The sequence below is a fragment of the Gymnoscopelus microlampas genome, assembly GCF_963454915.1.
Source record: "Gymnoscopelus microlampas genome assembly, chromosome: 3".
In the NCBI taxonomy this organism is placed as follows: domain Eukaryota; kingdom Metazoa; phylum Chordata; class Actinopteri; order Myctophiformes; family Myctophidae; genus Gymnoscopelus; species Gymnoscopelus microlampas.
In genome coordinates, this window is record NC_139940.1 from 26,897,069 (window position 1) to 26,924,593 (window position 27,525).

At 41.1% G+C, this 27,525-nt stretch overlaps 1 protein-coding gene across 2 annotated transcripts; it reads left to right on the forward strand.

Moving 5' to 3' along the window:
- The first annotated feature begins 644 nt into the window (after positions 1–644).
- On the forward strand, positions 645–23,204 carry aldh5a1 (aldehyde dehydrogenase 5 family, member A1 (succinate-semialdehyde dehydrogenase)). 2 transcript variants are annotated; one of them, XM_084051854.1, is made up of 11 exons: positions 645–924; positions 13,020–13,265; positions 14,507–14,590; positions 15,286–15,456; positions 16,161–16,277; positions 17,362–17,505; positions 18,289–18,432; positions 18,868–19,026; positions 19,480–19,643; positions 20,096–20,154; positions 20,314–23,204. In XM_084051854.1, exons 1-11 carry the CDS (start codon positions 880–882, stop codon positions 20,523–20,525), a joined length of 1,545 nt encoding a protein of 514 aa, XP_083907980.1. In that variant the 5' UTR covers positions 645–879; the 3' UTR covers positions 20,526–23,204. The 2 variants fall into 2 exon arrangements, with proteins under 2 accessions (XP_083907980.1, XP_083907979.1); XM_084051853.1 differs by lacking the exons at positions 13,020–13,265; positions 14,507–14,590; positions 15,286–15,456; ... (5 more) ...; positions 20,096–20,154; positions 20,314–23,204 and adding exons at positions 1,694–1,777; positions 2,497–2,667; positions 3,006–3,122; ... (4 more) ...; positions 6,381–6,439; positions 6,869–9,231 and having other exon boundaries at positions 645–1,176.
- Positions 23,205–27,525: the final 4,321 nt, after the last annotated feature.

The window sequence follows — 27,525 nt, forward strand, 5'->3', positions numbered from 1 at the left end:
TTTCACCCTTTTTGGTCCGTACATCTACATAAACGTTCAAATTTCAAATATAAAGTGGTTACCCCATGGCTACGGATGTTACAATTATTACGGGCCCTCAGAAGTACCCGTATCTTTCGTATTGTTCAATAACAAGCATTTTAATCCGATTGGTGGCCATTTTCTCCATATTTTCGTCATATGCTTTGAACTACGCGATCTTATTGGTTGGGGGGTGTATTGCACTCTGACACATTATAACTCTATGAGAAAATGGCCACCAATTGGATTTAAATACTTTTTTATCGAATAATACGGAAGATACGGGTACTTTTGAGGGCCCGAACAGAATTGTAACATCCGTGGCCATAGGGTAAGCACTTTATATTTGAAATTTGAACGTTTATGTAGATGTACGGGCCAAAAAGGGAGAAAGTATAAACACCAGGTTGAAGTTCATCCATGACGGTCGTGACAGAACGTTACTTTTAACTTCCACTCTGGAGACTGATAGTCATGCGATGTCAGTCGATGTAAACGCAACGTATAATAGAATAAATAGAGATACTATAAATATTCATCATCCTGAATACATCCAGAAACAAAACGCTACCCAATGTACCCATTACGTAGACCGTCGTCGACCCCTATATAACAGTGGTTGCGTACAGTCAGTGTGTAGCAGAATTGTATTAAGATGATGATTTGCTATTATATTTGTGCAAGATCACGTGTTTGTTTGATGTAACCGCCTCCAAGGCTGGCTGAAACTCGACTGCCACTGGTCTCGTTCTTATTGTCACTGACAGCCTCATTGGGATTCTGCAAAGCTCGCAGGGACAGTCTCCACGGTCGCATTGTTAGTTAGTTAGCATGCTACTCTAACGCATAACTTGCACAATGGTGAGTTTCTGTTTGATTAGAACACGGTATCTTCTGCGTCAGGTGTGTCCAGGCCAGTCCACCACCACCACCAGCATGCAGCGAAAGTATAGCCTCGACGTCTGTGCTCAACTCCTCCGAACTCAGGGCTACGTCGACGGCCGCTGGATCTCTGCAGCCTCGACGTTCCCTGTAGTAGACCCAGCAACCGGGGAGCAGATCGCCAGGGTCGCAGACTGTGGTCCAGCAGAGGCTAAGCAAGCAGTGGACGCTGCCCACAAGGCCTTTTACACATGGAAACAGTATACTGCCAAGGTATAATATATCTCATGTTTCTATTCTCACATGCCTAATATGAAAATGGGGAATTATGTATGGGCCGCTTTGAATTGATTTGGGCTATTTTATTAATTCAGAAAATGTATCCTTTAAATTGCTTTAATCTAATTTTAATCAATAGCATAATAATACAATGCATGTTTAAATAAAGGTAATAATAGTAGTAGTAGTAATAATAATAATGTTATTAACAGCTTGCACAGAAACACATTATTTCTACCATGTTTAGAAACTATGAAACCCTTTCTAGAGAGAAGTTGTCATTTGTACATCTTGTTTGTTTGGTTTACATTCTCCCTAGTACACTAGCACTAAAAGTAGTTATTTGGCTCATAATCATAAGGGCTATAAGCACAACTTTGTAGAGATGCCAAAAATAAGCCGAAGAACCAGCAGAGAACTTTTAACCATACAGGTTCTTTGTATGGCAGCAGCAGTGCTATAGTTTAATAGCACATCAACTATCCTCTAATTTTGTCTGTCTGTTCTGCAGGAACGAAGCATCCTTTTGAGGAAATGGTTTGACCTGTTGACTCTGCACAAGGAGGACCTGGCTAAGCTGATCACATTTGAGTGTGTGAGTGATTCTACCTACCGATCACTGCTGCTATTCTGTTGGAAATAACACTAACACTGTAGCACTGTAAAATACTAACACTGTAAAAACATATACTATATGGCTCAAAAGTAGTGTTTTGTCATTTACAATATTTGGCAGAGGACACTGTTCTTGAACCCTTCTCACACACCAAACAGAGACAGCAGCACAGCAGCCAAAATGAGACAAACTACTCCCCATCATCTTGCGCTGCTGCGGGATGATAAGGATGGGTATAGGTAGTTTAAAGAGCGAACACAGACATCACGGTCGTGGTGTTACTCCAAAAAGCCTACTGTATACCAACCATAAATCACCAAATGAACACCATGACACAACACTACGCAAAAGTCCTACAGCATAATCCCCCAACACATTCCCATATTCAAAGGACTTCATAAACAACACACTAAACACACTTCCTTTGCCCAGAGGCAACCTGGGAAATCAATGTAGCAAGCTTCAGTGGACATGCCCCCATCATTGAGAGCAGAGAGAGCTACTGCTCTACTTGTTTGTCCACAATTTTGAAACCTACTTTATAAACGTGACAATTTTTTAAAAATCATTCAAATTTGTCTGGTTGGTTAATAACACATTATTCTGTGGTGTGACAAACTGAGAATATGTATTATTATTATTATTATTACTGTTTTACAGGGTCTGTAAGTGCATTTGTGGTTGATTTTATTTCTCAGGGTAAGCCAATGAAGGAGTCTCTGGGAGAGGTGGCCTACTCTGCCTCCTTCCTTGAGTGGTTCTCAGAGGAGGCTCGTCGTGTATATGGAGACATCGTCCCTCCAGCCGCCAAGGACCGCAAAATTATGTTGCTGAAACAGCCAGTGGGCGTGGCCTCCATCATCACACCGGTAGGTTTAAGTCAAAGGTGAAGGCAAGAAAGAACATCACATCTTAAATCAAATATTAAAACTAAACTACGGTAGTAGTTTAGTACATTCATTAGGTGTAAAACACATTTCCACCACTAAACAACTCAGCAAAAGGCTTGGTTCATTTGTGTTTTCCATGGTTGCTGTCACAGTTTGTAAAATTTCTACCCTGAGAGGCGAGTATTGTCTGTTGCTGAATTAACGCTGGTATACTCTAATTAACTGTGTGTAGGATGAACTGAATTTCCCTTGCAACATTAACTTACATTTTTATATCTCTGCACTAATGATCCTTTCCACCCACTCCGTGTCTCCAGTGGAACTTCCCTAGTGCCATGATCACCAGGAAGGCTGGTGCAGCCCTGGCTGCTGGCTGTACTGTGGTTGTCAAACCTGCTGAAGACACACCACTGTCTGCTCTGGCACTGGCTGAGGTCAGTCAGTACTCTGTCCTTGGTTTTCACAAATACAAGAACATAGGTTTGGTTGATGACTCCTGAAGGGGAGGAAGGACATGCACATCGAAAACCCAAAGTTGGGCAAGCGTTGAGCGAAAATCAGTACAAAATAAAATAAATGCTTGCACACTGTAGGGCTCCAATTTAAATATGCTTTATCGCACCTACGTGGGTGACATATACATATATACGTATGTGACATATATCACATACGTATATATAACACGTATGTAAATGTAAATGTAATTTTCTTCAAGGGGAAATCAAGTTGACTAGTTAGAAGAACTCTATGAAACAACAGAAACGTTGTCACTTTGCAATGGTGCAAAAAGCCTAAACATGGGCGAGATCGCTGGTTAACTTGTAGAAGTGTCACACTGAGAGAGAAACTTGTTTCTATTATTTTAAACCCAAAACCAAACATTTCAATAACCTTTACACATTTGGAGAGATGTGGTAACCTACTTAGGGTTAGGTCGAACCCCAAGAGTTCTTTAAATCCCCAGACACACCGCCATATAACTAATACTTTTACTTTGAAAATATCACTTGCTTTGGCTCATACATTTTCAACTACTCCTCTCTGTTTTCTCTGTATGTGTAGAGCTACACAACGGAGTTGATGCAAGTGATGCAAAACAGTTTTTTTTGTTGTTCATTGTTCTGTTGGTTACACACCAACCACACCAACCAAAGTTGATGGCTTTCACCTGGTGCTGTTTTGGCGTTCAGTGTGAAAGAGCCATTCACATATAGTCAGTGTGGGAAAAAGCAGACAGTGCTCAGAGTGGCCAATACACAAATGTGTATTGTGTATCGTGGGGGGACATTTAATCACCAGGAACCCCCCACCCAAACCGCACACACACACACACACACACACACACACACCTCTGTTAGCATCCACAGCATGAATCAAACTTTTAATCCATAGAAACTTTTTTAAAGCATCCCAAACAATGTTTTGTTTGTGGATAGTAAAGTATTATCAGCCAAACTAAAATTCACCATCATTTGGCTGGTGACTGGTAATTTCTGTCCATTTGCATATTGCTAAAACTGCTTCTCTAGTCTTAATCTCAATATGAGAAGAGAAGAGATGAGCAGTCAAAACTGTCAAATTTTACACTTCAATCTGATTAAACGAAGTGTGTGGAAATTTGCTTTGTGTGTAGTTGGCCGTCCAGGCGGGCATCCCTGCAGGAGTGTTTAATGTGGTGCCCTGCTCCCGAGAGAAGACTCCTTCTGTTGGGGAGGTCCTCTGCACTGACCCGCTAGTAGGCAAGATCTCCTTCACCGGGTCCACAGCCACAGGAAAGGTAGGACAACTTTCCATATAAGTTGTACGTTAAGTGTCATTAGCAAAAATAAAAATCTGCATAGCAAAACAATTCTCAATGAGTGCACAACGAGAAAAGAATACAAACATATCCAAAACAAATCTCCATGCAACACTGTACATCAATTAATGCCCTGTATACTGCGACGTTTTGTTAATCTTGCACCAGATATTAGTAATAACATGGCTTCTTAAAGATAGTGGTATTTCCCTTCACTGAATGCCAAGATTTTCTGCCCAGATCTTACTGAAGATGGCTGCTGACACAGTGAAGAAGGTCTCTATGGAGCTGGGTGGCAACGCCCCTTTCATTGTGTTTGACAGTGCTGATGTGGACAAGGCTGTGGCGGGGGCCATCGCTTCCAAGTTCAGGAACTCTGGCCAGGTACTAAGCAATGTTTTAAGTTACTGTTTTGGCTTCTTTGATGGCTAGAACAGAGTTACCTATTCCAGTGGTTCCCAACCTTTTCTGGATCAGGCAGGGCCCACTTGAAAGCATTCGCGGCCCATCTATCTGACCACCAGATGGGTGGGCCATGTTTTCAGAGCATGTTTAATTTAATGATCAATCAATCGATTGTGTTCCAACTTGGATCAATGGAACTAACGTAGTATACTTTAACCAAAAAAGTTTTTATTTCTTGGTATCAAATGAAAACTAAATGTTCAAGATTTTAAAGAAAAAAATATTGAATTGATCTTATATCAATAAAATCTTAGTGTTTTGCCAATTATTTCAGTCTCAAGGTAGTAAAGATGGGTGCCATACTAATGCAATTGGTTGCATTGATTGACAATAAAAACACAAAATCACGTAATGGAAGCAAGAAAGTCTGTATGAATTGCAGTGTAATTATGGACTCTCTTTCCTCGTCCGTAGACGTGTGTGTGTTCTAATCGGTTCTTGGTCCAGAATGGTATCCATGACCGCTTTGTTGAGAAGCTGGGTCAGGCCATGGATGCAGAACTCCGGCTTGGTCACGGCTCAGAACCCAGCACCACCCAGGGACCCCTCATCAACGTGCGTGCTGCAGATAAGGTAAAATTCTCCAAAACATGGTTGGGTAAATTCTTTTAGCAATTATTGCCAGCCATATGCTAGAGGAATTTGACTATGGCTGCTCTGCCAGCTGTGACATTTATACAATTCACATTTGGCTGGCAAAATCACGAAAGACAAGGTTAGCCACCTGTGCTGTGGCTAGCTTTCATTCACTTTTACCAGTACATTGCACATCTAAATGTGGCTGTTACTTTTTTTTGTGCTAATAGTGTTTCTAATATTTTTTATGATACTGGTCTTAAACCCATATTTTAAGGAAAGTTTCTACCTATTAAATTTACCTAATGTACCGTTGTCCTCTCAGGTGGTACACCAGATAACAGATGCTGTGTCTCGAGGGGCCAAGGTACTGAGGGGGGGCAAGCGTCATGATGGTTCATTCGTTCAGCCCACATTGCTGACAGACGTCACCACAGACATGCTGTGCACCCAAGAGGAGACCTTTGGCCCCCTGCTGCCTGTCATCAGGTTGGTAGACTTAAACGGTTAAAACAAACAATTAACAGAACATTATTATTGGGTTTGCTACAGAGACGCATCCTTTGGGTGGGTATTGTGGTTTTGGCGCATTTCGATTCATTTTTGCGATTCTCCGTATGGGCTTCAAATGCCATACTCTGTGCTCCGTTATTCCTGTCTTGTCAGACAATCCAGCGCGTGCACATATGCAACTGTTTTTCCCAATACAGTGGACATTTTTTTCTAAAGCATGCAAAAGTTTGGGTAGTTTTAATTGTGAAAAAAAAAAGATAATGGCCAAGTGAAATACTGCCATGGAAACGTATTGTAATTGTGCCAGAGAATGAAGCATAATGTCCTTGTCTTATCACAGGTTTAATACTGAAGAAGAAGCACTTGCTATCGCTAATGCAACTGAAGTGGGTCTAGCTGGTGAGTACACCTCACAGTCTTATTATTATAAACATGGACATGTCATCAATTGTCACATTTTCCGGGCCTGGACAAATTAAAACTGTTTGTTCACAAACTTGAACTGGGCAGAACAATTTGGCCTCACCATGACCACCATCAAATTGTAGGAGGATAAGTGTTCAGGGAACAGTTGTAGGGGTGGATCATGTCCTGAAGGTATGTGGGTGCCATGCCCTTGATATCCTTGTAGGTCATCACCAGTGTTTTGATTTGAATGCGGGCAGAAACTGGAAGCCAGTGAACGGAACGCAAAAGAGACATGAACATTTTGAGAGGTCGAAGACCTGGTGTGATGCAGCATACCATGTTACAGAGTGTCTGTAACATATTAGCACTGTCAAACCCATTGTGTCTGGAGCCCTGACATCAGTGTTTCTTTCCTCTCAGGCTACTTCTATTCCCAAGACATCAGTCAGATCTGGCGGGTGACGGAGGCACTGGAAGTAGGCATGGTGGGAGTCAACGAGGGCATCATCTCCACCTCGGAGGCTCCTTTTGGCGGTGTCAAACAGTCGGGTTTGGGCCGCGAAGGCTCCAAGTACGGCATAGACGAGTACTTGGATATCAAGTATATGTGCTTAGGAGGCCTGACTCTTTGAATATAGCAGTAGATACATAGCAATCTGGAATTTATCTAGCCCAAAGTTTGAGGATTGTTCCTGATAATCAAAGCTACAGTGGAAATGTTCCCCCTACTGTCATCTAAATATAAAACACTAAAGTAAAAAATCTTGGGGGAAACAAAAGGGGGGGAAATCCAAACATTGTGAATGTAATAAGAATCAAGAAGGCAAGAATCTGGCACATCAAGATACAGGGGTCATGGTTAATATTGCGATCCTATTGCAATAAGTTATGCTCAAAGTTGAGAAAAAGCTTAAAACAAAACAATCAATACACTAAGTTGTGTAAACTGCTTTTACCTCTGAATAGAGCAGCATTCATTCAGTGCAAAGAACTGTGGTAGGCTCTATGGTTGTTTAAACCATGTATTTTAATACAGCCACATTCTGTAATGTGTAATCTTAAACAGGATTGAGCAGGACCCCCCCCCCCCCCCCCCCCCCCCCCCCCCATAATAGCATGAATGGGGTGATTCATACTAGTTCGGGTGCACCAGCTTACTCAATAACTTATGGCCTAATGGTAGTCATTGTGTGTGTCTGTAGTGACCCTGGTTTCTGTCTGTGTTTGAATGCTGGGACACATTCTGAGCACCAACTAGCCAATGACAATGTGGCATTTCCAGGTTATGGTATTGAAACAAGTTGACTGTCCCTCCGGTTATTATGGAATCAAAATTGCCATGAAGAATAAACCGTAATGGTGGACAATCAAACTGCAAAATCAGCCTAGGCTGTCATGCCCATGTATCAATGTTTGTCTTACACCTTTAGCAAACTACAGACTTTGAAACAAAGAGGCTGATGGCATAATTTACTAGGTTTCAGTGTCAATTATCCCACAAACCCATCAGATTAAAATAGGGTCTAATAATGGAGAATAAGGCTGATTCTTGGTCCAAGGGCACACAACCTATAGAATATACTTCTATTGACCACTGGCCACTATTCTAGCCACTACCATAATATGGGAGTGGTCAACCATCATTAAAATAACTTGAGTCAGTAAACATCTAAATTACAGATCACAAACACTCGAAAAACTATTTTCTGTCTTGGGGATGTGCAGTAACCAACATAATTTGTGTGTTTCCAAACAGCTATTAGTATTGCTAATTTGATTACTATGACCCTGGTTGTTGACTGAAATTGTATTACTTGGTTGTGCGTAACCGGATTCGGTTCTATCAAGGTTCTATGTTTGTCATTGGAACTGAGTCAGCTATGTATGAAGAAGCTTGTTCAGACACAGGGAAAATTAATTTGTAAAAGTGTTGGCAATATATCATGTTTCAGGTAGGCTAATCTTTTTATGATGGAATTATTTTATGAGGCATTAGCGCATCAGATAATAATAATGTAATAATTGTATTTTTGGAAAGGTTCAAAAATAGAGTAAACGGCCTTGTGCTGCTCTGCTACAGCAGGTTTTGGAAATTATTGTCAATAACCTTTAAACACACAACAAAAACAATGGGGAGGGGGTCATTTTATAACTTGTTTTGGAGAGATAGGCAAACGGTGCAGAGACGGTGTCAAGATTTGAATTCATAGCCCTTTCTTAGTGGAAAACTTATCACTTTGAATATTCCATTAATTCATGGAGTAAATAAAGGGTTAAGTAGCCTAAGCACAAACGTTAGAGCAGATCTATTTTGATAATGATTGATTATAAATGAGATAAATGGCAACTATACGCACAAAGTGAAGTATGGTTAAATTTCATTGTACTTTTATTTTTTACAGGGATTTATGTTTATTCAATGTTTTGGTGTCCTGATATAAACTTGAGAAATATATACATATTTGTGATCCGTCAATAGAACTTGAGCATGTTTTGTTTGTAACATCACATGTAGATGTATATTTTTTTTTATGTGAATAGCTGTTAAACAACAAAATGTTTAATTGTGTTGGGTATAGTCAGACATTAAGCAAGTGGTCTTTTCTAACCCTTTACAATATTCACGAACTGGATGAAGCAATTTCTGAGCCTGTAATGTAAAAATGGTGGAATATAAAGTAATTTCCCTCTGTTGTTCCTCATGTGCCATGTGAATGTTTTTCTTATTTTTTTCTGTAACTTGTATTATCTTTTATATAGTCACATGATGTACAAACTAATGTTCTGATGTTCTAACTACTGTAATGAACTTTAGAAAATTAAAGAAACAACTGAGTTTGTGTTGTTACATTTTCTTGTATCAAGTTCCAGTGTGTGTGTGCGTGGCCATGTCTTATGCGTATTGTATAATCTACGTAGCCTATGTTATTCAGTGCTGTAGCCTATATGTGGATTCCTAATGAAATGTCTTGCATTTAGTGTAGCCTCAGGATATCTTGGTGGTATTGCCTCGGTTGTAGGCTCGTACCTAATCTGTCAAGACAGATTCAGCTCATGGGTTCCCAGATTGCCTCGTACCTGGTTTAGAGTTTCTATTTGTAAGTATCACACCATGTCAATGTCATATTGGGAATACAGAATTGGGTTTGTATTTTAGTTTTTTACCCTATTTAAATCCACTTGTACTGTAGTCCCTAGTTGCTGCCTAGGGGGCTGTTGGAGCCATTTCATAACAGAATGTTACCCCTGCTGGTCGCCTGAGGGAATAGCAGCATAGTTTACTTAATCAAGCCAAGAAGCCATGTGTGCGAGGGCAGAAAGCCAACAAGACTCTTAAAAGCACACACCCATCAATTAAGTGCGAAATAAATCGTTTTTAATGTTGGTTGGTTTGAGCATTGGATCACTGCACTGTTTTGTTTGATTTGCCCCATTGTTGTTTTGAAACTTCGATCACAAACTCTTGCCATAAATCATCCGTTTGGATTCCATCCCGCCAGACAATCGTCAATCAACCTCATCAGACCGTGAGTAGCCTAACTAACCTAAACAGCAGGTCAATCCAGACAGAGTGTAACCCTGGCATAATCTGGCAAAGGCACAGATTGGCCAAGTAGCATAGGAGGCTACAGAATGGCTGATATTCCATTACAGTTGCGTTCCGCCTCCGTGTGTGTGTAGCCTAGTACTCGCCCATTATTTGCTACTACTTGCGGTCAGCTCTTGTCACCTGACCTACTACTGTATATATTCCTTTATCATATCTATTTGAAAGTTGTGTCAGAAAACATATCAGAGATGTACCACACGCGGATCCAACATTCTCTGTACTCGACAGGCTGCCTGCCTGTGCCCCGCCTTGATGGCAACACTAAATGCATGTAAACTCATTTCAATGAGTACATAATGTATGGGGCACACACATTGACAGGCGTGATTATTTACCCCCACACCAACCGCAACGCACATGCAGGGAGTGACGTGTAGTGCTGCTGTAAATGCCGTCCCGTGCCATGATGACCTAGTCTGGAATGTGGCGACCCGTCACGTACAGAGAATGTGGTCAGTCTCGTGGAGATATTAATTTTGTACTAAATACACGTTTTCTGCCACAGCATTAGATATGAAACTAGACAACACGAGCTGACCCCAAGGCCAAAGCCAAGTTGCAGCAATTATTGGGCGAGTAGCCACTCACCAACGACATTCTTATCTTGGTTGTATGGAATAGCTAGGCTATGATGCAGTGTATGGATTATCAGCCATTTTGGGGCTAATATTGGTATTATTGGCCACAGTGCATGTGAGTCACATGCACTGTGGCCAATAAGACCAAAAAACTGGTCACATGATGTGACCAGTTTTTATGACGTGTCTATGACGTCACGTCTCCAAGCAATGTTTTTGTCAAACCTTTTATTTATTTATTATATATATGTGTGTGTGTGTGTGTGTGTGTGTGTGTGTGTGTGTGTGTGTGTGTGTGTGTGTGTGTGTGTGTGTGTGTGTGTGTGTGTGTGTGTGTGTGTGTGTGTGTGCATATTCTTTTTTTACAGCAGTTCATACCAGCAGCGAAACCAAACTCACCACTGGTTATGTGGGCAGTATTTCACTTATGTGTGAAATCAGCTCGGGTTGTGCAGCAGGCAGGGCATTAAGACCATTGTGGCCCAAGCCCTAAGGGCATAACATATGTGCCCTGGCCCCTGAGGGCATGTGAAAAAAAACTGACACAACGCTTCCCCCACGTGCTCCTTGTTTTGACACTGCTCTCTAGGTCAGGGGTTCTCAACCTGTGGGTTGGGACCCCCAGGGGGGTCCACACATGATTTTCTTTTGGGGGGGGGGGGTCAGATGACAGTGAAGTGACAATTTAAGGACTTTTAAGACCTTTTTAATACCTACAGAAAAGAAAAAGACCATTACTGCATCAAAAGTAATCTACAAACTACTATAAAAACTGGTCAAACATTGGCCAATTTGTTGTGAGGTGTTGTCAGCTTGTAGATTGGCTATTTTCACAATATTTTCACAATATTTATCTGTGGAACTGAGTCAAACTAAATGTAATGCCTCAACTCATACAATTCCAATTGCTTGTCAGGGTGAGGGGTCCCTAGTTACTTCAAATATGATCATTTTGAGGGGTCACAGCCTGAAAACGTTGAGAACCACTGTTGTAGGTGCTGGAAAAACTGCCAGTGATTGTCCAGATTTTCACATGTCCTCCCTACAATATAAGGATAGGATTCAAAGCAATAGGACATTTCATAGGAAATTCAGTTTTGACATGTACAACATGCATGATGAATTGAAATGCACCAAAGTAAAATTGACTGGTTGACTGGCTGATTTCAATGGCTTATCTTGAGTTTGTCCATTGTTGGCAGTTTTGTCTTTTAAGGACAATGTTGTTATGAATTCAAATGGATTTTGGACAAAATATAAAATTGTGAACTTATTTGTTACATGGGTGAGCTTAATGGAACATGTACGCATTAAACACACATTTTTAAGCACATATAAAAGCAGTTAATATATTTTCACAAGATTAATTTTATAGTAATGTTACCAATAACGTTTTCATGTAAAATGTACCAACAGATCTTGGTGAGCTTAATTTGTGTGTTTAGTTGTAGTTGTAGCAGTGTGTGGGAGTCCCTTTTTCTGTAACATCAAAACATTGTAATTAAGAAAATGAAAAGCTAAAGTGTCATAGAATGTTACCATGTGTTGACACTGTCCACATGTTTGTTGCTGCTATTGTTTTATCGTAATGCACACTGTTGAGAAGCTTGAAGTACAAGAATGTCACTGCCGATAATGCTGCTGTATTGTCAAACACTTGAACCTTGAACCTTGTGGCTGGCATCAGTATCTGTCTGTCGAAATAAGCTAATTATTAATTATGGTTATAAAATAACATTCAGCAACATAATTTAGCACCGTGTAATTATGCAATACATTTGGAAGACATAGCTACTTAAAAATAAAGATGTATCCATTTCATAACCTCTGATCCCAGGCTTGCTTCATTCTCAGAAATAAAACTGGGATTTTGAAGTGAAAAGCAGATAGAATGGGGCTGGGCCATTGACAGTATGGGCAGGGCCTTGACAGAGCAGAAAAAAAAATGACGGACTCTGGTCGTAACACTATATCACCACTCAATCACAGTTTAGCCACGCCAGAGGGAGTGAGCAGCTGCTCAGTAATTCTATCCACTGTTTCCAATATGAGTGTCCCCAGACCTCCAGAGAGATTGGAGGGCTGGCCACGCGAGACATCCATTTCATAAATGGACAATGGACCCATTGCTACACTGAATGCGTGTTACTACGTACTGTAGGATCTGTTTATATAGTCAACGATGAAGATGATAATGGTTTACTATTATATTTTTTTGCAAGATCACGTGTTTGATGTGACCGCCTTCAAAGCTGGCTGAAACTCGTCTGGTGCAGTCAGTCACTGACAGTGTCACTGAGATTCTGCAAGGCTGCTGCAGTGTAACATTAAGTAGACAATGAGGGGTTTCTGTTTGCTAAGAACACGGTATCTTCTGCGTCAGGTGTTTCCAGGCCAGTCCACCACCACCATGCAGCGAAAGTATAGCCTTGACGTCTGTGCTCAACTCCTCCGAACTCAGGGCTACGTTGACGGTCAATGGATCTCTGCAGCCTCGACGTTCCCTGTAGTAGACCCAGCAACCGGGGAAGAGATCGCCAAAGTCGCAGACTGTGGTCCAGCAGAGGCGAAGCAAGCAGTCGACGCTGCCCACAAGGCCTTTTACTCATGGAAACAGTACACCGCCAAGGTATTGCATGTTTCTATTTCTCATCAAAGCCTAATATGAAAATGGGGATTCAGGAATCATGCCTGTCCCACTCTTCCTGCAAAATAGTAGTTATGAGCCAAGTGTATAGTGTTGTAGAAACAAAAACGAGTACACTCAGTCTATATAAATGCAATTTGTCAGGTGCACGGCTCACAAAGACTCACATTAAGAAAATAAAAGCCAGCACTCCGAAGCCCTTCTGATTCCATTATTTTCTTCCAAGTGTATAGCATGACTACCATGTAAGCAATTCACTGATTATTTTTTGTCCATATAAGGCAGACATGCTGAAATTCAGTGAACTTCTCCTTTAAATTGGTAACCATTAATGCCTTAATATTGAACAACTACTGCACCATGCCTATGCTTTCAATTATCACGTCATATAATTAGGGGCTCTTCCTCAGTTCACGTCCATGTTTAATGAATAAAAAGACATGATTGTTAAAAGTGGCATTCCCATCTACTACCACTAAGATTGAAGCATCCAATATTTACGGAACCACTAAAGGATGGGTGATTTCCCATATTATCCACCTCTGTCTATAGGCAGCCGCAGTGAATGTAGTTTTAGTCATACAGTTCTACAGCCGTTGGTCATCGACAATATCTGAACTTTTCTCTATTTGCTCTAACAAAAGACTTCAGGAATACTTGGTACTGTTCTTCAGCAAACTGACAAATCACAGTTTCATTAACATCTCAGTTTGAAATCATTTCCAGCATTTTCAAGCTAGCAAGTGCAACGTGCACTGCAACATCCCCTTTTGGGGGAAGGTTATTTTTATTTACAAAAAAACATTTAACCATGCTTTAAAATACTTGTGCATATTTTGGAAGTGGAACCAAATCAGATGGCACCCCACAAGGCCACCTTTGCAGAGATTAGAAAAACTTTGGAGACAAACTGGAAGTGGGTTTGGCTTGGAAGTTCACTGCTAATTAGGATAAAAAGTTCATTTGTTCTCCATTGCCCATTGACAAAACTTTATGGTGTTACATGATTTCTTTTTTTGGGAAGTCATGTGCCTTTTTGATCAATCAGTTCTATCTTGCCCCATGACTCTGTTCAAACTTTTGGTCAAACAGTCATACAAACATATTGAACAAAAACAAAAAACTCTGACCAACTCTAATTATGTACACTCAAGTGAATTGAATTGTCATTATAAAAAACATTGTTTTTGCTTTATCATCTGGTTTTGTCTGTTCTCCTGTAGGAACGAAGCGTCCTCTTGAGGAAATGGTTTGACCTGTTGACACTGCACAAGGAGGACCTGGCTAAGCTGATCACATTTGAGTGTGTGAGTGTTGCTACAGTACCTATCACTGTGACTGCTGTTCTGTTCAAAATAATACTAACTGTAGCACTGTAAAACTATTATAGATTATATATTTGACAAACGCTTGCTCAACAGTAGTGGTTTGTCTCAGTTAGCTGTGTGTGGGTAACATCTTTCCCCTGGTAATTGCTGTAATAAATGTGGCATAGGATGCTGTTCTTGAGCCATGTGGATCCCATGGAATATCAGAATCTTGTGTAATTAAAGTTGTAGTTTGAGTTTTTTGTCACAAGGTGGCATGAATTACTCACCAGCAAGGATATGTAATGAAGGAGGGGACAGACCTTCTACGGCATGCGCACGGATGATGCAAACTGGAGCTGGAAGTTCAATGGAATGCATTGAAGTCAATGAGAGCCGCCTGGACCAGCTTATGAATAAACAAAATGTTTAATGATTTGTCAGATAATCAGTTCAAGAAAATAAGACATTGATAGTGGCTAACCTTAAATACAAATGATTAAACCACACCAAACCCATGCCTACTTGTAACCATTTTAACTTTATACTTAAACAGAATACTTAAAATTTGTGTGACCCAGCATGAGCTCTGTCTCTAATCGAGCCGGGGGGGGGGGGGGGGGGGGGGGCAGTTCAATACTACTGGTGGGTGTAGTTCCTTTTTAAGTCTGTGTATGCCTGATTTTATTTCTCAGGGTAAGACAATGAAGGAGTCTCTGGCAGAGATGGCCTACTCCTCTTCCTTCCTGGAGTGGTTCTCTGAACAGGCTCGTCGTGTGTACGGAGACATCGTCCCGGCCAACACCAAGGACCGCAGGATTCTCCTGCTGAAACAGCCAGTGGGCGTGGCCTCTGTCATCACCCCAGTGAGAAACCAATGAGTAGGATGTGCATGACCAAAGCTTTACAAGCTCTTACTGAATTATTCTAACAGTTGGTCTTTCTGTGGTGACATGTTGCATTTTGGGAGAATCGGCATGCATGTAACCATCCACTGTTGCCTCAAAAAACTTGATTGCGGTTGTTGGTCTGAATGAAACATTATTATTATCCTACTATTAATTCTACAAAACTCTGTTCGACTGAACACGTTTTTCTACCTCAGTGGGTTCAGCAATTGATCTGATCATTATCATGTGAAGACACTCAGGAACGCCATTTAAAACAAAAAATAAATAAATAGGGAATTATCAGAAAACTTTCACCCCCATGACCAACGTATGTATTGTACTGCAGGATTAACACTGCTAAGATTTTTTTTTTGTTTTTAACAGATTTTAAAGTTAAGTCTGGAAAACTAATGTTATGGTAATTTCCTTGTTGTCAGACCTGGAAAAAATATAAATATATTTATAATATTTCTTGAGGATGGTTGGTGTATAATCAGATTTTAATTAGGCTTATCTCCCATCTTTTTCAAGGGTGCAATCATTACTTTGACTTAAAACTGAATATTGCTAATTAATGTGTTGCATGTTTTTCCACTATTGTGTAGGATGATGAATACTGTTTTACAGTGTATACCTTATTTATCCCTGCACTAATGATCTTTTTCATTCTGTGTCTCTAGTGGAACTTCCCTAGTGCCATGATCACCAGGAAGGTTGGTGCAGCTCTGGCTGCTGGCTGTACGGTGGTTGTCAAACCTGCTGAAGACACACCACTGTCTGCCCTGGCACTGGCTGAGGTCAGTACTGTCGCTCTCTCGCTCTCTCTCTCTCACCACAGAGCTTGAAACAACCTTTTTAATCCACCTGCCACAGGAACAAATTCATTCCAAAATACACCACCATGTAACGTGTTACAGTATCTATTTTACCCCTCCAAAATGTTTTTTTTTTTATGTTAATGTCCCGAGACAATGTTTGGTTTGTACATGTGGATAATAGTAGTATTAACACATCGGGTGCCAGCATTTTTTCATAACAACTTACCGTGGGTGCCAGCATTCTCCCCATTGACTGCGCTTTGCTGTTTAAAGTTTCCGCGTGCGTTACAAGCAAATCCACGCAAAAAAAAGCATCGATTCATGTTCTGCCATGAGCCTGGCTACAGGCTGGAACCATAACATTCCCCTCGCGGGTTACAACGGGGGGGGGGGATCGCGCATCGCGCATGACCGGTTTTCCCCACAGGAAACAGATTCGGAGATATAGGCGTTTCAAAGTAGGAAATAGACAGGAAGCGGATGGGGGAAAAAAAATTGTTTCCGGTGAGCGATCTGGCACTTCCTTCGCAGGATTACAATGGGTGCTCCCAGAGCTGCTCTAGCCCCGCCCGCGCGGAGAAAAACGAAAAAAAACAAAAAGACTGAAATCACGGTCCAGACCGTGTTCGGCACCGAAGCTTCGGAACCGCCACTATGTAAACACACGGTTCAGACCGTGTTTGGCACCCGATGTGTTAATAGCCAATGCCGAACTCACTATTAGCTGTTGACTGGCAAAATAACACCCTGTTTATAAAATTATAAATGGTGCGTTTTTATATAGCACCTTTCTCCAAAGCACTTTACAATGTGCATTACTTTGACCCATTTACACACACATTCACACACCGATGGCAGGGGCAACCAAAGGTACCAACCATCGGGGGCAATTACGTGTTAAGTGTCTTGCTTAAGGACGGGCCAAGGATCGACCCTGCCCCTTTCCTTTCTGGTCAAAACTCAATATGAGAGGTGTAAAGATTAGAGGTCCAAATTGTTTTTTTTTGTTCTCCAATCTGCTTGAACGTCGTCTGGGGAAGTAAATTACTGTTTGTGTGTGTAGTTGGCTGGCCAAGCAGGCATCCCTGCAGGGGTGTTTAATGTGGTGCCCAGCTCCAGAGAGAAGACTCCATCTGTTGGGGAGGTCCTCTGCACTGACCCCCTAGTAGCTAAGGTCTCCTTCACTGGGTCTACAGCCACTGGAAAGGTAGGACAACTCATGTGTTTGTTGTTTGTTTGTCATTTATATGACTGATTATTGAAATGATTGCTAACCCTAACCCTGTTTTTTTTTTTGTTTTTTTTACAATGTGTCTTATTTTGTACTTACAATGTATAACAAATTACACATAAGATAAACCAAAATGAGACAAAATTAAATTAAAACATAAAACATGACATTGGTGTGTATCCTCGATCAACGCATGTAAAATTCTGACTTTGGATCACCTTGTGTGACCCTACCCCCCCCCTCCTCCTCCTGTTGCAGTAGATTATCAACATTTGTATCATTCTGTACAAAAATAATAAAAGGTCTCCAGATGTTAGTTTTTTTCCTAACAATGTTGGTTAACCTTTCCATGGACATAGATGAGGACATCTCCTTAAGCCACGCACCTATTCGTTTGATATAGATCAAGTTACAATATATGGATAAACTCCTACATGCAGGAAATGCTGTCAGCACTGTCACCACTCCACCACTAGTCTTTGCTGTATTATTTGATTTAATTGATCAAAAATATAGTTTTTCAGAATTGAATACTTGCACTCTCACTCTTCTTGATGACCATGTAACACTCTTGAACCTTGTACAAACGTACATACGTATATAACTGTGTATTACGCAAAGTATTTTGTGTGGCTCATACTGTACCACACAACACCAGTATGGCTGCTGCCAATAAAAGTAATGTCTTGGACATCAACATAACTTCTTAATGTTTGTAGTGGTATTCCCCTTCACTGAATGCTAACATTTTCTGACCAGATCTTACTGAAGATGGCTGCTGACACAGTGAAGAAGGCTTCCATGGAGCTGGGTGGCCACGCCCCTTTCATTGTGTTTGACAGTGCTGATGTGGACAAGGCTGTGGCGGGGGCCATGGGTTCCAAGTTCAGGAACTCTGGCCAGGTACTAAGCCATGTTATTATGAGTTACTGTGGTGCCTTCCTTATGGCTAAAATGGCAGAATGATGATGGCAGAATGATCAAGGGGTTAGACATAAAATCACAGATTGAGTATTCATAACAGCGTGATCGCTTCAATGTATGAATTGAAGGATAGTTGACTGTCCAGGACCACTCCCAGGTCTTGGTACTTTGCCACATTAACACACACACACACACACACACACACACACACACACACACACACACACACACACACACACACACACACACACACACACAGGGCTTGAAACGGTGCCAACAAATACACTTCAGTCAGTAAAGATGGGTGCCATACTAATGCAAATCTCCATCAAAACACAACATTACACGATATAAGCAAGAAACTATGAATTTCATTGTGATCATGAACTCATGAGCCTCTTTCTGCGTCCGTAGACGTGTGTGTGTTCTAATCGGTTCTTGGTCCAGAATGGCATCCATGACCGCTTTGTTGAGAAGCTGGGTAAGGCCATGGACGCAGAACTCCGGCTTGGTCATGGCTTAGACCCCAACACCACCCAGGGACCCCTCATCAACGTGCGTGCTGCAGATAAGGTAAAAACATAACTCACACTTTGTTGTGACCTCATATCTCCGTATTTCAACTTTTAGTTTTTTCGTGAATTGATTTACAACCTTTGCAGATCGTCTATATTCACCATTTTAAAATGTTTGTTAAATAATAATAAAAAAATAAACGGTTTTCGACATACAAGGTTTCCACCCGACTTGCAAAATGTCGTTGGCTAAGAATTTAACTACAGCTTCTCCACTGGCTTTGACATTGGCTGGTAAAATCCTGAAAGGCTGATCCGTCATTCACTGGTAGCATCAGATATAGGCGAGAAGTGGTGCATTGCACATCTAGAAGTGGCTGTTAGTCATTGCTTGGTTTTAATACTGGTTCTAATATTTGACCTGTGATACTGGTCCTAATCTCCTCTTTTAAAGCATGTATTTGTGTTAAAAGTTGTTGTATTTTCTCAGTATTTACTTTTCTCCTGTCAGGTGGAAAACCAGATAAAAGATGCTGTGTCTCGAGGGGCCAAGGTACTAAGGGGGGGCAAGCGTCTTGAAGGTTCATTCGTTCAGCCCACATTGCTGGCAGACGTCACCACAGACATGCTGTGTACCCAACAGGAGACCTTTGGCCCCCTGCTGCCTGTCATCAGGTTGGTAGAACCAAACGATCAACAGATGCTTTTATGTCCTTGGTTTTGCTATGGCATTGCATTAGATCAATTTGATTTCAGTGCAGGTAGAAATCATTTTAACACCTACAACACATTCAGAATGTTTCAAATGCCTGGAGTGGCTGAGAGAAGCTCCATTTAGTAAGTTAATAAGTCATGCATTGCCTCTCTCACTAAGACACTTAATCCACAGATGTTAACAGTGGAGTTGCTCATCCAGTGATAAACTATTGTTCATACCACAAAGATAAGCTGTTGAAACAGCTTGGAAATGTTCACAACTGTTTTAAGATAACAAGGAACAAAACAGAATCAGTAAAGTTCTCGGCCAATGAAGGGTTGAAGTGAAAATACATATATTTCCCTTCACACCATATTGTTTGCAAGGTTGTCCCAGATGATGAAGCACAATGTCCTTGTCATCTTCACAGGTTTAATACTGAAGAAGAAGCACTGGCTATCGCTAATGCATCTCAAATGGGCCTAGCTGGTAAGTACACCTAATTTTCTTATATAATTCTTAGATTGTTGTATTATACTATAAAACCATGGCTGGTCATCACATTTTGGATAATGGATGGACATGAGGATGAGTCACAACAAACCCCTTGTGTCTGGATCCCTGACGTCAGTGTTTCTTTCTTCTCAGGCTACTTCTATTCCCAGGACATCAGTCAGATCTGGCGGGTGACGGAGGCACTGGAAGTAGGCATGGTGGGGGTCAACGAAGGCATCATCTCCACCTCCGAGGCCTCCTTTGGTGGGGTAAAACAGTCTGGTCTGGGCCGTGAGGGCTCCAAATACGGCATAGACGAGTACTTGGATGTCAAGTACATGTGCTTCGGAGGCCTGACTAATTGAATCTTTACACACAAACGGTCTCCTCTCTCATCAATACCAGGAGTACAGTATAGTGATACATTTATCCACCCCAATGTTAAAGGATTGTTCTTGGTATAAAAATGCTACAATGTCAATTATGGGAGTTCAAGTTCAGTTATTAGTTTGTTGTACTGGCTACTACTAATTATAATACATCCAATTTATATAGCGGCTTTCCCGGTACTCAAAGTCGCTTTACAAAACAAACTAGAAAAATGTGCTCCTCGGAGCACAGGTCTCCGCCAGGGCAGGTAGATTGTTGTGGGCCAGCAATGTTTCACGGCAATCCGATGCTGTGTTTTGTTCAAAACGGGCCACTCCTGCTAACTTTAGAAGCCAATCTTAGCCAATCAGGATGGAATATGAAAAATCTGAGCGATCTTAATCACCATAGAGTTAATGTGTGTGTGATGTTTGGACAAAATCTGTTGGAGAATTATTTTTAAAAAATGGGTTTAGCAAAAATCTGCCTCCTGGTGGTACTATAACAGGCCCATGTGAGACATTTGGGACAGAGGTTTTTACTTGGCCTATGCATGCACATTCAACTGTGCCGGAGATTAGCTGCTCACTGAAATATGCCTGTTATAGCACCACCATGAGGCCGATTTGAAAAATGTAGGATGGCATTTCTTCCTTGGACTAGTTTGACGGTGCGTGCAAAGTTTCACGGCAATCGGACACTGCGTTCATGATTTTAGGCATTTTGTTCAAAATGGGCCACTCCTGAAAAGAAGCTAATCTTAGCCAATAAGGATGGAATATAAAAAATCTAACGGATCCGTTTTGATCACATGACATAGAGAGATAATGTGTACCGATTGGCGTGATGTCTGGAAAAAATCTGTAAACAGGGGTATTTACTTGGCCTCCAAAGACTATGCGTGCACAGTTTCATACCGATCGGTCCAACGGGGCCGGAGATTAGCTTTTCACAGACAGACGGACACACGGACGGACAGGGGTGAAAACATAGTCTCGGCCACGCCTTCGGCCTGGTGGAGACAACAAAAACAACTTTATTAAGAAAATAACTAGTTATGTATAAATATAAAGTCCAGGTTAAACTGTTGCGCCCTTCCTTGTCCTTTGTTCAGGATTGACTGATGGTGCGGTGGTCTCAAAACCATAAAGGAAAACTGGTAGCAAAAGACTTGCACTCCTCAAAAACTTTCACGAAATCTCCTTAATGTTGACTTTGACTTAATAAACATGACGTTTATTTTGTTTAACTTAATCCTTCCACCATCCGGTCAAAGAACTTCTCCATTGTTTCTTTAAGGACAGGGTACGCATCTGGGGAAACCTTGTTTTTGGCAAAGTGCTTGAAATTGCCCATGAAGTAACTCTTGGTGAAAATGGAGGGGGGTTCCTTTTTTTTTGTCTTTATGGTACGCTTCTTTGGTTTAACTGAAACTGCATCTTCAACACTGGGTTGATTATTTGTGGTACGCTTCTTTGGTTTAACTGAAACTGCATCTTCAACACTGGGTTGATTATTTGTGGTACGCTTCTTTGGTTTAACTGAAACTGCATCTTCAACACTGGGTTGATTATTTGTGGTACGCTTCTTTGGTTTAACTGAAACTGCATCTTCAACACTGGGTTGATTATTTGTGGTACGCTTCTTTGGTTTAACTGAAACTGCATCTTCAACACTCGAATTAATAAAGGGAGTCCCCATTGGGGAGATCTTCAGTCTCATCATTTTCTTTGTCCTCCCACTCTTCTTGGTCTGCTGGATCCTGAGCAATCTGTGCAGAAGTACCACTGACATGGCTTGTCAGGAGGTGTCCACTGTGCCTCTCATTCTGACCTTCTCTTGCAGAGACGTTACCAGTCCACTCAGCCTCTATGGCCTTGGGTACTGCACTCATACTCCTGTAGTCCCTTCCGCCATCCACTGCAACAGGCACATGTCCACCACCTTCAGAGCGAAAGGCCCTATGAGCTGGCTCCTTCCTCGCAGCTTACTCCAGGGACACCTCGAGCTCTGTCTGCAAAATGTTCCTGATAATGTGCTTTGCTGGGACATCCTCATCTTGCAGAGCTGAAACTCTGGTTGAGTTCCTTGTTAAATTTGAGGTGGTCCTTCTGTTGCCGATAGGCAGCGATATCTGGGCCGCGCTTCACAGCTTCTATTTCAGGACACGTTTCAGGGTCTTGTGCGGGGTAGGGGCACCAGCGTCACTCCTCAACTTGTGGAAATATAAAACATCTATTTCCACAAGTCTCCTGCCCGTTCCATAGGCATGACCAAGCAGGTCATTTTGATCTTAACAAATACAAATGCAGCCAAATACCATCAACTCATGTCAGGTTTGAGTAAAACATGCTAGGTTTTTGATATGATTGATTCTCTGACTTTCTTTTCTCTTCTGTTTAAAAAAAAACTTTTGTGATCGTCCATCCTTCCAACACTTAAAAGTAAGTAAAAAGTACTGGCTGGATTGCAATGGAATTTGACGTCCTTTATGCTCCCCAGAGCCCTGCATATTTTGGTGACCCAATGTCCTTTGCTCTTGTGCCACATTTTTACCAAGATTTTAATTTGCAAAGAAAATATCTCAAACTCTAATGGGCAGATCGCCATGAACCTAGCTGGTGTTACATTTGTCAAATGTCAATAGAATTTGAGCATGTTTTTCAACATCCCATACATATGTATTATATTCTGTGAATAATAACTGTTGAAATATTGATAATTATTTTAATAAAATTGTTTCAATATAAAAAATTAAAAAGCCTTTGCTAACAATTGTGTTGATTACTGTCTTAGATATTATGTAATGGGAGTTTTCTTTCTTTTTTTTACCTTTTTCTCAATTTGCAATAAAACACAGTGAGCTACTACTGAGCCTGTAATGTAATAATTGCTACCTGGAATATAAAATCCACTCTATTGTATACACATTTTCTAACTAGAAAAAGTGCTCCTCGGAACACAAGTCTCCGCCAGGTCAGGTACGTTATTGTGGCCTCCTGTTGGCGCTATAATAGGCCAATGTGAAAAGGGTGGCATTTCTTCCTCGGCCTTTCACAGCAATCGGACACTGCATTCATGATTTGAGGCATTTTGTTCAAAAAAGAAAATTAGACCTGCTGGTGGCGCTATAACAGGCCAATGTGAAAAGGGTGGCATTTCTTCCTCGGCCTAGTGGGAATGTGCATGTGAAATTTCATGGAAATCACAAGCTGCGTTCATGATTTGAGGTATTGTTCAAAACGGACCAATCCTGAAAACTTTGGAAGCCAACCTTAGCCAATGAGGATGGAATCTGGAAAATCGGACAGATCCGGGTTGATCACGTGACTATGGAGATACTGTGTACCGATTTGCATGACGTTTGGATCAAATCTGTAGGAGTAATATAAAAATCACACCCAGTGTGAAGTGGGCGGTGTGTGGTCATCACAACATGACTCACTTTAAAAAAAGGATAAATGACTTTTTTTAAAGTCCATACTGCTATTCATAGGGCTGCACATGTGTCATGTGTTTCGCTAGCCAATCACAGTCCTGAATTTGCAAAGTCAGCCAATCACATTACAGTTAGTGGTGATGACACTAGCTGTAATGTGATTGGCTGACTTTGCAAAAGTATCGATTTGCATTAACAATGGAAGGGTTAGGGGGTATACAAATCTTTTGGTCGGTGTCCAAAACTCACTTATAGGGGGCGGCTACACCGCCCCAAAAAATCACACCCTGTGTGAAGAGAGTGGTGCCTTTGATGAGCCCCGTATTGATGTTGTCATCAATGTTTGTGTTTTGGACATACGGACAGACACACAGACAAAGTCAGATATATGGGTTTTGCACAAATCGGCCTCCTGGTGACGCTATAACAGGCCCATGTGAAAAAAAATTGGGGCAGAGGTTCTGAATTTGCATCCAGGGAGTGTGTGTGCACAGTTTCGCAGCGACCGGGCCAACGGTGCCGGAGATTAGCTGGTAACGGACGGACGGACAGGGTGCAAAACATACTCTCTCGCCATGCCTTTCGGCCTGGCGGAGACAACCATGTACTACAAGAACTTCAGAAAAGTACTGATGGATAATAGTGTTCAGCCATTGTCTGAACTAGTGTCTGTCGACATGTATTCTATCATGAAGAATCCTGCATAACATAATGACCACAGATGTGTGTCCAGTGTATCTCAAAATAATAAAAATCAAGATATTCTAGGAGCATTTAGGAAATGAAACCAAGAAGTTCAAGGCAAGTTTGACTAAAAACGATACGGGAAAAAAAGTTAGAGAAAAAAATGTTAAGTTAAAATGAACAATGCAGTCTAGGGATATCACTGGATTCCAGTTATTAATGGGGAGGGGGGTGTCAGACATAAGGTGTGGTCACATTACTAAGAGAACATTTGAATGTCTTTAGTAATGCTATTTGAAGAAGAACATAAAATGCTGAATTGCCAGTGAGCAAGCTTAAAATGTCTACACGCTACTACTTGCCAGATTGGATGAACAGCAAGGGGATGACACGGAAAGGAAGGGCCTTGGGCACGGAAATGTAACTGGGCCTGTGACCAGGGTTATCAACTTTTGCCAGGGATCTAGAGCATGGGTCTTCAACAGGGGGTCCGGGACCCCTAGAGAGACTGTCCTCAGATTTACTACAGGGGGGCCACCAAATGTCCCCCTCAAATTGGTTTGGTGTAGACCGAAAAAATAGAAGACAAAGTATAAAGCCAAAGTTCAAGTTTACTAAGTAAACTACACATTAACATGAATCCAACATGACTTGAAAAGATAATGTGTAATCAAACAAAAAACATTGAAGACCCCTGATCTAGAAGGTTTATTCTAAGCCAGGGGTAGGCAATTGAGATAAGCCTAGGGCCAATATCACTCCCAGACATTCCATCGCGGGCCGGGCCTCCCCGCGAACATGCAAGCGCGCTGCGCGCGCGTGCATGTGCGTGCACAACACGCCGGGTCAATTTTCCGGGTCTAATTCGGGTCTAACTCGGTCTAATTCGGGTCTAATTTGGGTCTAATTCGGTTCTGTTTGACCAATATAAACCTTTAAAATGCATCGTGTTTATGAGTGCATGATTTCAAAAGTGGGTTCAGGTTCTATGAAATAAGTATTTATAATTATTTTAACATTAATTTTTAATACTTTTTTTATAACACTTTTCAGTAAATCATTCATACTGTATCTTTCTGTATTTGGATATAATAGATATCGGTCTGATACTGTATAAAAATAAAATCCCTCCCCCCAAAAAAAAATTAAAAATTTTTTTTCTAAATTTTTTTTTTTTTTTCAAAATTATCTCACGGGCCAGATATTATTTCTGGGGGGCCAATTTCGGCCCGCGGGCCGCCTATTGCCGACCCCTGTTCTAAGCCGCAGACATTGCACAATCAGGGATCTCTTGTCACATTGTCCAACCATCTCTTTCCACTGTACTAAGAATTCAAATCTCCAAACTCTTTAATGTCCAGCCCTGCCTGAAGCATGGCCTCCTTCCCTCTGCCTCGGATAGGAGGTTGTCTGTGGTGGCCAGCTCACCTTTTTCCTCCATGCTCACCTGGTATTGACCAAGGTGAACATGGAGGAAGAAAGTGAGCTAACCACCATGGCCAGCTTACTTTCTGCTTACTTTACCCATTTTAGCTTTTGCTACTGGTGTAGCCCTTCAAACTGGAGGGTGATCTAGGCTTGGAGGTCCACATTCCTCATTCTGAAAGAGGCAATGAACCACTGAGAACATTAATGCTACAGTACAACACCTTCTGGCTTCATTTCAGCATTGTGATTCCAGAATGCAAATTGAATTGAGCCAGATAATTGAATATATAATCAATTACAAGCATATACCCCTATGCACAATTTATTATAGTGTTATGGTAAATTCAAACATCAACTCAAAATACAGATCTGATTCACTTCAGTATTTACAGACATTGCCAGCACAAACAAATATATTAATCTAGAAGTAAATGAACTGTTCTTGAGGGTATTTTGATGTGTAAAGTGGTATGACAATATGATCTTGCTCTATTAACAAGGTTTTGAAACAAAGATTGAAGTTTCGTCAAAGACGATATGGGCCTTGCTAAATATGTCTCACACACCTCAGAGGTAATAACTATTTTATAACAGATTTCTTCACTTGGATAAGATCACAAAGCTGTTGCTAGTTTCTTTAATTAAGGAATTAATATTTATGCTCAGCACTCATGCAACAAACGAAAATGATTGTCAAAAATTGCATTGCATAAAATACTAACTAGCCAGTAATCCTGCACTGTGTGGATCTTGTTTACATAAGCAGCAAATAAAACCTCCGGTACAGCTGTGTTTATGTTCTATATTCATCTGATGTAATGCAATACAGTAAGTTATCTCAAAAGTGTTCTGGTGTATTGAAACAATTCTGGTGTATTAAAACAAACCCAATAATCAAATTAAATTAACAGTTGATTCAACAGCAGGAGCCTGATCAATGCACCCCATTAGCAACTGCTCTGCATGACTTGGTTTCAAAGTGTTATTCCATGGTTCATGTTGTCTTTCAGATCATTATGAGACAAGTTAGTCCTACTGTGAGAAGCTTGATGAAACTCTTCCCTGTGGTTGCTAACACATTTTAAAACACATGACTTATTTACAGTACATTAATCACTGTTCAAATACATATTGGAGGGCATTGCTCTTTTCCAAGACAGTCCTCTGTCTTCTCTGTATCTGCGCACCCATAATGTAAGGTGTCATTTCATTTGAATCAACTGAAATATTCAGTCTAGAAGTTCTTAAATTAACTGAATATTGCAGTTGGTTTAGTTTATGAAACAGCGTATTTACATTTTCATTCTTGGTATCCATATTTGAGGTAAATCCATCTTCATTGGACCTGTATCTGACCCTCCCTTGTGCACCATTGCATCCATTATTTGTCTACAAATTGCACACTCAAACTTCACTTGGATCATCTCCGATTCCCAGAGTCTTCA

Coding starts and splice junctions, on each gene's coding strand:
- aldh5a1 (XM_084051853.1), top strand. CDS start 880: ATGGTGAGTTTCTGTTTGATTAGAACACGGTATCTTCTGCGTCAGGTG. Junction 1,778..2,496: donor AGCTGATCACATTTGAGTGT/GTGAGTGATTCT, acceptor TTTATTTCTCAG/GGTAAGCCAATGAAGGAGTC. Junction 6,017..6,380: donor CCCCTGCTGCCTGTCATCAG/GTTGGTAGACTT, acceptor GTCTTATCACAG/GTTTAATACTGAAGAAGAAG.